General features: G+C 27.2%; 1 protein-coding gene across 2 annotated transcripts in view; it reads left to right on the forward strand.

Moving 5' to 3' along the window:
* The window catches only part of LOC111040051 (protein artichoke), a 33,742-nt gene that overhangs the window by 17,109 nt on the left and 4,066 nt on the right, over positions 1-12,567 (forward strand). For both annotated transcript variants that reach the window (XM_022323773.1, XM_022323764.1), the window contains exons 2-7: positions 11,055-11,338; positions 11,398-11,633; positions 11,703-11,802; positions 11,868-12,038; positions 12,113-12,231; positions 12,378-12,515. In XM_022323773.1, coding sequence (XP_022179465.1) covers positions 11,062-11,338; positions 11,398-11,633; positions 11,703-11,802; positions 11,868-12,038; positions 12,113-12,231; positions 12,378-12,515 — 1,041 coding nt within the window. In that variant the 5' untranslated portion in view covers positions 11,055-11,061. The remainder of the gene's footprint in view (positions 1-11,054; positions 11,339-11,397; positions 11,634-11,702; positions 11,803-11,867; positions 12,039-12,112; positions 12,232-12,377; positions 12,516-12,567) is intronic.

Genomic DNA, 12,567 nt, shown 5'->3' on the forward strand with positions numbered 1-12,567 from the left:
TAAAAAAAAAAAAAAATGGATTCAATTGTTCTCATCGAGAATTATATAAGAATATGTGCGTGACAAATTTTTTTTAGTCTCTTATTTATTAATTTGAAGTTCTACTAAGTTGAACAATAGGACATTCAGTACCTAGTACTTAAGGGAGTCTACGCACCTATACAATAACATATTATCTATTATAAGCATAGAGTAAAAAGTAGGGTTTTCATCCCAATTATAAGTAACTCTCGGAGAGTTAAAAAAGGAAAACAATACAGATGGATACACTGCATGACTGCAGTTACAGATTGAAAACTGGAAAATTGTCCTATGAAGTACAATTACTTAATTAAGACAATATTTTAAACCGTGCGGTAAAATAAAGGTGTGGAAAACATAATTTCACCATTCACAATCGGTTAAAATAAAAATAAATAATATGTTATTATTTTTATAAAAACCCAACTACAATAGTTACACATATTTGAAATTGCCTATTGGCAATCCGATAAAATATACTAGGTAAATGATCTACACGACTTCACTTACTATAATATTTTGGTAATCGGAGTCATGTATTAATTTATCAACGAGTATATCAATATATCGTGTCTTGAAATTTGATTATCTTTTCAATTCAATGTTATTAATTTCAATTAGACGATATAAAATCATTAATGTAATTATTATGAGGTGACTAACTCATTATTAAATGTGCATGTACTCCATTATTAACTTTTACACACAATTCAATATGCATTCATTTTGTAAAATTATTTTGGAATGCATTTAAAATCCGGGTGTTTGACTCTGAGAGATTCGCACAAAGACGAAAATGTAGTTTTAACCCCATTTAAAATCTAGACCGACCAATTAAAGTTTCAGTAGATAGAAGGTATGCAACATTCTTCGTCAACAAAAATGTTGTTCCAATTTTTTCTGTATAAATAATTTATATAGGATTAAAAAATGGTTATTAATCGATTTTTTTTTCTTCAGCTAAAAATAACCTAAAGGTTCTGGAATGAAAATAACAAGTATTTAAAAATATTCTAATTAATATTCATATTGATACTAATGATTATAATTGTATTGTATTATGTCATTATTTTACCAAATAGAAGTTATTATCAAATGTAAAAATAAAACAATTTAAAATAAGTATAAAATAATCATTCAATACAAGAAAAATTAACTTTGACGTTTTTTTTTTTACAAAATGTCCCTAATGATTAACCTCAAGTCTTTAAAAGGTATAATAATATTTAGAGTTTAATAATTATTATTTTAAAATATAATATACCAGTTATATCTTTATGAAAAAAATTATGCTGTCATGTGTTTACAAATGATAGACACCGTAATATTATTGTAACTGATAATTTTTTTGAATTTCTTTTAAACATATAAGCAATTTATCTTTGAAATACTAATGATATATGTATATGTCTAGAGAAATGTATTCATATTATTTATATCTATAGTCCATCTAATTACATATATTTATTGTATGTTAGATACCTACGTGCCGTGTAATATATTAACATGCAAGTCGTTATACACGCAAATGTGCAATCATTGGATAACTGTTTGTTCTTGTTTGTTACAGTTAAGTGTAAATTCACTTCATTTTTTGTTTATAAATCATGAATTTTAAACATTTATAATTAGTTAAATCTTATAACTAAAAAAAAAAAAACAAAAAAACAACAACCATTTAGTTTAAAAATAATTATTTCAGAAGTTCAACCATTAAGATTTTCTTTGATAAGTTTTCTTTATTGTATTTGGTATATATAATGTGAAATAAGTCATAGAAAGTATAAAAATTAATGTATAATATCAACCATTTTAATTTCCCTACAATAAATTAAATGTGTGACATGGTCTTCCAATTTTCGTTTACATTATACTTGTAGGTATTTAAGTATTTTTATGTAGTCAATTTTAATAATAACTTGAAAGTCAATTTAGTTTTGTAATAAGTTTGAGAGTTACTAGAGCTGTGGATGAAGAGAACAAGTTTCTCGTGCATTAAAAAATTGATAAATATTTGCAATTGGAAATATTATGTACAAAAAGCGTAAAACTGTGCGTCTATATTTATACATATTTCTGTTGTTTTTCTTTTTTATGCAGTTGTATTATTTATTTATAGCGACCTACCTACCTTTTTTTCCCGTGTTTTAACTTTTAAGATAACATCAATAGGTACCAAACCTATCCATGGTGTATTTTTTCAGCCGACGAGTTAATCGACAAGCGTCTTGATTGAAAACAACAATCAAAAAATAAATTTTCTTCGAAAATAAAGTCTAATCATTATTGAAATTAAGTATTAACGTGCACAAGAAAATGTAAAAACTAATCAACAGATTATCTGCAAAAAATATAATTTTTTTCGGCAGGCCAAGCAGTATAATTTAAATATGGTTTAAATTACTTATTTGAAAGTGTATAAATTATCGGTTTCAGTGTATCACGATTTTACAGTAAGGTTGCTGCTTATTACTGGATAAAAAATACTAACCTAAATATATAGTAATTCATAATACTTATTAGTTATTAAGTAACACGCTCTTAGACTTTAGTTATACGAGTATACAATACATACTTACATTTAAAATAGTCATAAATATTTTTGATATTGTTTTAAATAGATATCGATTACATTTTTTAACGGTTTTCATTGCATTCCTTAAATAGATAAAACATTTATTAATAAGCAATAATAATTTATGTATTGCATAGTAAGTATTAAATCTCAAAGAATTTATTGTAGGTATAAAATGGGATGGCAGTCTTCAACAGGTACCGATTATATGTTATATTGGTGGTAAAAAAAATACATTGGTACTTGATGAATTATGTTCTTTACAAAAATATTCACCGTGACAACAATGACACAGCGTTTATGATTATGAAATATACAAAATGGAATTGTACTGTTGCATTGGAAGTGAAGAATCGTATATAGGTATATAACTCCTCTGCACCTGGAATACCACCTGTCGCTCGGCTAGTTCCAAATTGACGGCATTCGTATTCAAATTATATATACTCCCCCAACCACATGACTTCGTTGTGGGTAGATAGTAGATACACATTATAACAACTCCTCACGGATTCGACGGTTTCGAATCTTTTTCAAAATTTCTAAGAACATACTACGTATGGTTAACGTCAGCCTGCTGCTGTATAATTTATTTCCAAAGTACAAAATCATAAGACCTAAAAGTAATTTTTTAAGTCTTTTATGTTCTAAGTGCCGACATACCTATCTATCATTAGCTTAAGATTGTATATTTTCCTAACACATAGTTCTACATATCATAATACACCATTATTACTTGAACATTATAATTTCTCGTATTCTTGGAAATGTAAAAACTTATCATTTATACATTTAAAATACAAAATAATATATTATTATGCAAGAATTCAATCAACTTTTTTTATAATTTAAGTACTTGCAATACCAACTACTTCTATGGGCTCTATCACTATCTATATAGGTACCCATGTACCTAAATGGCTATATTATGTGTGTTTATTGTTATAATTTATAACGAAAAAATGTTAAAAATTTAAGAATAACAGTTTGATTCATAATCTAGTAAACAATTACTTGATACTAAATAAAATGTATGAATTTTTACTTTTTAGATGCTTTTACTAAAACACTTTTTTAATCTTTAAAATTCTTTTCACTTTTATGTGGTGCTTAAAATAACTGTTGAAATATATTTCGGTAGTTATTTAACAATTATTAATTTATCGTTATGGTTGTTGCATTTAAATTATTTTCAATACCAAGCAATTTAAGTGTTCCACTGAAAACATTGAATAAGTAAATAACACAGGAAAATAACTGAATGAATAAAATTACAAAAGCCATTTTATGGAGAAAGTTTATAATGTAATTCATACAAAAAAATGTGAATCAACTCATATTTAGAAATACATAGAAAAAAACTATGTTAAAATATTATATCTAGTTTATAAGCAAAATGTTTTATTTTCCAAAAAATTGGAAATTTAATATTATTAAACTTCTTTATCTAAAGAACCCTCTTAATAACAATAACATTAAACGGTTGTGAATATTATATATATTTTATAGTACAGGGGAAGTTAGTGTGCTCGGATAACCGGAACCAGCTTTATATATATATTTATAATGTATAAATACTTATTTTATATACCTACCTACGGTGACGACCGAGTTGATTGTTTCAAAATAGTGAACCGGATAACGTATTATTATAATTTTTTTTTTTGTATTCTCAGCAGGTTGAGGACATATTTTTTTTCTTAGAATTTAAGCAGAACGATAATTTGTTAAAATCGAACTGTATAATATAGCCTGTAATCGCTATACTGGTGATACTCGTCTAATGTATTGTCATTAAGAATTACGCGTCGATAAAAAAAAAGAATAGACAACAGTTTTACTATTTCTTTAGCTAACTATTATTTTGGAAATGATTTTCTTTTTTCATCATCGCCATACTAGTTAGCTAGTGCACCTTCTACGGTTTGTTCTCACGCAGATAATGACAGAATTGTTATAGTTCGCGATGGGTTTACGTGCCGATTTTTCGTTCGTTATATTTTTGAATATGTGTTCTTATATTATTATACATAGTCCATAATACGACTCGTATAATAAAATATACAATTACACATCATATATGTATTGTTTAGCTGTATACATCGCGTGTGTGTGTGTACTGAGTGTGCAATGTGCATATAGTGTGTTTAACGCGTAAATAAAGGTACTTCACATTTAGTTTGTGTACATGGGAACGCTTTCTCCATCAGTGGTAGTTTTTGATACAGCGTAATGAATAGTAATAATAATAGTCATAATCATAATAAGAATAATAATCATAATAACAAATAACGACCAAATATTCAACGTCTACGCGTCACTACCGATGAGGTGAAATTAAATCACTTGCGGGCTTCAGACCCGTAACTATGTTAACAATGGAATTCACTATGGTTAGAGTGTTTTATTTTTTGTTTTTAATTCCTCGTTTTCACTTATTTTAACGATTAAGAAATTTTTTAACTAACTAGGTATATGGAGTACCAATATATAGGGAATCTAAAACCTGTGGTTAGGTTAAGTTATTACTTATGATATTACCATATTACCATTGTTACTAGTATCAATGTTCATAAACGTAAACATGTATATTACCTATTTAAGAGCATAATATATTCTCAGGTATACATTTATAATTCAATTTAAACACTACAACCAGTATACATAAATCATTTTATTTAGGGTAGTTTGAATTAATCAATTAATAAATAGGTATTTAATTAAACTCAATAAAATAGTATTCATGTAAGTAATAAATAATAAAACCATAAACTATCAGTATGAAAATATAATATATACCATGACTGCAACAACACAACAGTAGTTTCTTTTGCTAAAGACATTTTATATTAGTAGACGCGCTTTTTAATTTTTCAATTATACTTATTTTTTATCTTAAAGTTTAAACAATGCCCAGTGAATAGGTTGGTATTAAATATGTGACTACTTGTTTATTTAGTATTGCAGTATTATATTCATGCATAGGATATGTATTATTAATCATTAGCTATTATGATTCTAAAAATATAAAACTATAAAAACTTCACTGTAGTAACTTTTAAAAAAGTGTTAAAAAATATCATTGAAGCTTCAATCATATCACTTAAAAACTCCAGTTGGAAAATAAGAAATTAAGAACTACATATTAATCGCAGCAGATAAAAGAAAATTAACTTGAATCCATATCATTCGGATTACTATAAGGACAATTCTATCTCGTTTAAATGAAAATGAAACTGATTATATTGTTAAAATAAACAAAACTCGTGTACTTACATTTTTAGTAGACATATGTTAATTAATATCTTAGCAAATAATCAGTTCTCCTACAATTCTTAGATTTCTTTTCGAGACTGCCTTCATTTTTTCATTTATAAATATATTCATGGTTCAATGATTCAATATATTTTAAGTAATCACTGACAAGGAATAACACATAATATACCCATGTAACGCATACCTGTATAATTTGAGTACAATACAAATTATAAGACAAAAGATAACACATGCATATTATAGACAATATGCATAATATAAGTAAATACGATTATTGTGTAGAAGACCAATGGATAATATTTATTGACCACAACATAAATCGATTTAAATTTTGCACACAGAGAAAAACCTTCGAGAAAATGAAAAAAATTATATACCCTTGACCAATATCCACTGTCTTCGATATCGTTGAAATGTGAGAGCCTATATATTATTACGATTTTCGACGTTTCCAATATTGTAGTGCAATTCGAGTAAATGGAACAAAAACTCCTTTGTCTAGCTCTTTCAGTTTTATCGTACGGTTTGTTTACTGAAATTAATTTGTATAATGTTATATAGACTTGAAATTATATACGACGATCTTACAAAACTTAAGCCTGTGTAATAAGAGTGTGTACGTATCTAATATGACTTATCGAAGCAGTATTTAGAGAGGCGTTGGGACCACAGGGTCCTGGCCCAACATGCATTAAATTTTCAATGTATCGTTTATAATCTAATCATGAGTAATATGGCTATTTTTTTATGAAAATGTTTTTTCTCTAGCAACATTCACGCAGAAACCATAATTCAAAATTATTGACAGAAAACTCTTTGAATATTATTATACATTTTGTTATTTTATTGGAAAATGATTACATTTTATCCTTTATATTATGTAAATTATTAAAGTGTCCAACATTTTGGAACACTGTATGCAATTTTAATTTTACTTCAAAATTTATTCATCTTAGAAATTAATAATGTATTTAGATTTTGACGAATGAATTATTATTTTTAACTAAATATTAATTTACAACTCTTATGTTTAGATACAATATCTTTGACGTTGTTTGTAAAACAATGTATCTCATTTATTTTTCTCTCAAATTAAACCCATGATAATATTGAATTGTAAAAGTATACATAAATTATTAGCGTTTTGGTAAAGAGTAAATAGATAATACTGAACAATACTATATTATAGAATACTGAATATAGGTACCTATATGGCTATATACTACTACATGTTGTCCGCTCCATTGAACATAAATGTTGTACACAAATATGCATATAATTTATACCTATAGAGGACATTGACTCAATTCCGAGAACGTTCTGTACAAATCTGTAACATTTTATACCGGCCATTTCGATTGTAATTTATTTTAATTCCAAATGGAGTACGAAAATTGTTTGACACTGTAACATATGACATTATAAAATTAATAAATATAATAATAATATAAAAATTATACGTGTTCAAATAAATATTAAATAATAATACCTGCAATATCACAGTGTATACTATATTTTTATTTCAAAAACCTTTCAGATGCTGGGCTTATTTTATGGGTTTTAAAGTAGGTAGTTATACCTATACTAATATAATTTTATTATTATTTATATATTAGTTTCGAACAATTTTAATTATAGTTTCACGAAACAACTTATACTCGCGTTTATATACTATATTTTTATGGTTTTTATTTTATTACTGAATAAGTAATTATATTTTTAATGCACTTATTATCCGTTATCTTCATCAGATGAATACAAAATCATTTGATATGGTTTAATATCAACAACGACAGCATTCCTGTAGCTTATAAGTTATACATACCTCTTGGTGTATTTTTTTTAGTTAAGTACTGCCAGTACTGATGATATTAAAGGCGATACTTTATGTACTTTCAATTAAACTATAGATTGATACACAGGTGTATAGTATTTCAATTATTTTTATTCATGATTTATTGTCCAACAAATATGAAAAATTGTAATTATTATTTGTGATTATAGGCCGGTTAACCTGTACTTTATGTATACGAGTCTACGCCCCTCGGTAGTGCTTTAATTATTATATTATACATAAACAATTTATATAAGGTATATTAAAATAAATTGAGTAGAAAGTTAAGATACACAGCATCCAATAAAGTTATCAAGTATATTATGTATGAGACTTATGTGTATTTGATTATAATTTAATAACTACAAATAATTTACAATGATATAGGTATACGCCTTATTTATATATAGGGTGTATAATAGCCAATAGGTATAAGTATTGTATAAATTTGAACCAACGGTTACGGTTTGTTAAAATTTATTTTATTTTTTTATAGAATGTGAAGATAAAATTTAAAATTATCTGCACATTTCGAATGTGTATGTATTAGTTAAAAAAATATGAGTTTTTCAAAATTAAAAAAAAAACAACAGTACAAGGATTATTTCTCTTAATTCTTATGCCTAGTAAGTTAAATCCAGTACGTTTAATAATTTATTAATCGAATCGATTTTTAGGCACAGAATTATGAATTTAATGAGTGTTAGTTTTCCTGTAATGTTTTTAACAAACTATACTTTGCAAATGTTACATCTAAATCTGTGTATTATGCATTTTATGTATATTTATGCACTAGGTGGGTAGTGGGTACTATTTTTGAATAATAACCTCAATTTTGCCATATTGTAATGACTTTAATATTAAAAAGTACTTGTACTGTATAATAATGGAGTATAAAGAAAATACATGTATAATATATAATATTATTAATTTATGATGTTTAGGTAACACATCATAATATTATACTATATATTATAGTGAATGGGGCTTATATTAGGTGTAGTTATTGTTATATCATACTAATCTGTAATCAATTCAAGTCATGCATTTTAAAAACGTGTTTTTTTTAATTAATTATAAAAGATCTATCATCATCTCAGTACTTTGTATTGAAATTTTCAAAGAAATAACGACTATATAATAAATATTAAGGTTAAAAATGTTTTGCAAGCTTATTGAAATTTAGAATGTGTAGGTACTCTGACACTACATTTTTGGAGCGACTATACAAACATTAAATCATAAAAACTACACTATTAATTATCAATTATTGAGCTTTTCGGTGTGTATGGTTTATGCTTAAAATAAGTTGTTTTATTTTTATTTTTTTATAAATTTTTTTTACGACTAAAATTGTATTTAACTAAATATTATTGTCGCTGTTGTCTATACTCTACAGTATACAACATATTTAAAGTATCCGAGTTAAATGATAATTTATCGATTTGTATTATATTCTGATTTTTACTGAGAATTAGGTACTTTATTATTAATGTCGTAGGACTCGTATGAATGTATTATGATTTTTTATTGCAAATTTATGTTCACCAAAACAAAGTTAGTTTTTTGATTTATTACATTTAATGTCTTCGATTTAGCCATAAAAATTATCGAAATGTCTCCAACTTTGTGCGTTGGTCGGTAAATCTTCAATCGTCTCGTGCTAACCGGCTTTGGCGTTTAACGATTCTGCATTCCGCGACTCGTCTTCAATTACCGTTAGAATGTGTATTCCAACCACTGGGAGGCACGGTATAGGAACATGAGTATGAAATAGGTATCAGGAGGTAGCCTTCCGGTTGATGAGACATTCCGCCAAAAAAAACCTACCTACCTACTGTGAAATCAGCGAACAACTTAAATCCCACGTGAACTTGAAATAATGTAATGCTATTTATTGCAGCGATGCACAAAATTAATAAATTAAATAGAGAAAAACAACGGATTCTATAATTTTAGTAAACTGCTGCAGCTAAACGGATTAGGCCGTATTAATTGAGTTTTAGGTATTCCACAATAACAGTGTATAAACTGTAAAGTGTTGGTAATCGATGACTGTGGACAATGATGCTTAATATGAAAAAAAAAATAACCTTTATTTAGTGTTAAATCCATAAGACTTACAATATGATTATAACGTATTCGCAGTTGTTGCATGCAATGCGTGATCCAATTATTCGTTAATGTTTGGTGTACAATTAGATTATATATTTTTATTTTAATCGCATTCTGAATGTTGAGGTATACCTACACCCCGACATTATATTTTTAGGATACAAACTAATGGGCTATTTTGAACTCATTCACACTTTATCATATTAAATAATATTTTCAGTGATTGGCAAAAGTATAAACATTATCTAACTCAATATGTAAGAAAGAGATCAGACTAATTTATTATTTTTAATTAGGTACAATGGTTATTGACTTATGACATTATACAGTGATGGGTTACAATGATTTATAGTACAATTACGGAGCATTAAATATAATATGTTGTATTAGATTGTACAACTTAGTTAATTCTAAGTATTTAAGCATTTGTTTGATGCTGTATGGAACTTGATCACTTTGATTGTATAAAAACTAATTTTATTTAATTACCTAATAAAATTGTAATTAATTGTTTTAAATCGTGTTTTACAAGGGCCTGTATATTATATGGCAATGGCTATATAGATTAGGTATCTATATAAGCTAAACTATTGTAATTTTTTCTTAAACATTGTATTCAATAAATGACTATAACATGATAGTTATTGCAATATTAAATGTTATCGTTGACATACTTGCACCAAATAATGACGTGAGAACTGAAAGTCTGAAAAATTACATTTTTTAATAGGTTTGGCACTTAGGATAACGTTAAATATTATTAAGTCTCTTTTTTTACCTCGTATAAAATAAAATAAACAGCTACCTGTCGATATTTTTGAGAGTTTTAATATTGTCTTATAGAAGTTGTCTGAAATTCAATACCTACATCTGTGAAACTAGAACGATATCGCGATAAACTAACACTTGATTCCTAATTATTACGATCTCGGAACAAGTATTTTATGTAATATCATCAGGATTATTGCAGCGCAAGCTGTCATTATTCATTATACCTACGTAGCGGGACCCAGCTACCTATCTGCAATTATTTAATAACTCAAACCATCGGTTCGTTGCTCGTAGTGAAAGGAATAACGTCTTTTATATATTGGTCAATTCAGCATTAATTTAATAATAGATAATAATAACCAGATAAAATATCATCGATGGGTTGATTTTAAAACTATATAATATTCTTCCCAATGTCTATATAATAGTATAATTCACAGAAAGTGCATCTGTCATTCACAGATTAATCATGCGTACCAGATGGAAGGAGGTGCTATTGGTAGCAGCGATGATGGTCTTCAACTCAAGTCTGTCCACCACTACGTCATGCGAAGACTTACAGTCAGAGTTCCGGTACCCTTGTGCTTGTGAGGAACTGAGACAGATCGGTGGTCTAGCGTTAAACTGCGATGGTGTGGTCTATCCAGGCGATCACGTGAATTTACCGAAGGATGCGCCAGTCTTGGTGTTCACCCAGAGAAATGCTGGTCACCATTCTGTGCCCACACATCTATTTCCGTCTACGGGTAAGTAATCAAATACAATTTTAAAAAGTGAATAAATGTTAATTTTTCCGCTTTTATAGTCAAACTAGACTTGTCACAAAATTCTATAAGAAGATTGTCCGAAAAGTCATTTAATACCATACAGAATGCAGTTGAAGATCTGAGGTTAGCCGGTAACTTATTAGGGGACACCTTAAATCCAATATTTTCTACTACGGAATTTCATGGATTATCGAAGCTAATACGATTGGATCTCAGCGAAAACAGGATATCCTCCTTGGAGGAAGGCATATTAAAGGGTTGTGTACATTTAGAGGTAAAGTATTATAAATCGATCACTGAACTAAAAATATGTAATATATGTCATCATAAATAAATTTCACAGGAACTGAAGTTGGACGGAAACCGTTTAGCATTTATACCCAGCACGTCATTGAATGGCCCCGAAACACTACGGACTTTATCTTTAAAAAATAACAGAATTGGTATTATAATGATTCAATTTTTCGTCTAATTTATCAATATTAACAGTTAATTTTTCCGTTTTCAGATAGTATTCAACAAGGCTCTTTTCTGTCACAAAAATCTTTAATAAAGATAGACTTATCGTCAAACAGAGTAAACAACATTGAAATAGGAGCATTTGAAGGTTTATCGGTGTTGAAACAGCTTTTGTTATCAGAGAATCGACTGTCAAAATTTAACAGTGATGTTTTTTATGGTAATTTACTAGAAAAACATTTTGTACATGTAGTAGATAATTTAATTACATATTTTCGTTTTTACAATTTTTAGGTGCGGAAAAGCTGGACAAATTAGACATTTCAAACAATTTTATTGTTGAATTTCCATCGCTTGCTTTAAAAAAATTTGATAATTTAAAAATATTAAATTTATCTTCAAATTTAATACAAGTAAATATTGTAACATGCAATTATTAAATACGTTTTGTTTTAAATTGGAAAAAAATGTGTACTGCGAGTTACTACTCATTGGTTATATAAATAACATTTATTTCAAGAAACACATGTTTTAATTTATTGTATACTTTTTATTTTAGAAATTGGAGAATTCGCAATTAACGTCATTAGAAGTCTTAGACGTTAGTAGAAATAATATTGGGAACATTTCACCGGGAACTTTTACGAGCTTAAAGAAATTAAAAATCTTAAACTTGGCTGTAAACATGTTAAGAACTGTATGTTAAATATTTGACGTTTTTTGACTATTCAGCGAATTCGATTTATATA

This window comes from Myzus persicae, unplaced genomic scaffold, assembly GCF_001856785.1.
Source record: "Myzus persicae strain clone G006 unplaced genomic scaffold, MPER_G0061.0, whole genome shotgun sequence".
Classification (NCBI taxonomy): domain Eukaryota; kingdom Metazoa; phylum Arthropoda; class Insecta; order Hemiptera; family Aphididae; genus Myzus; species Myzus persicae.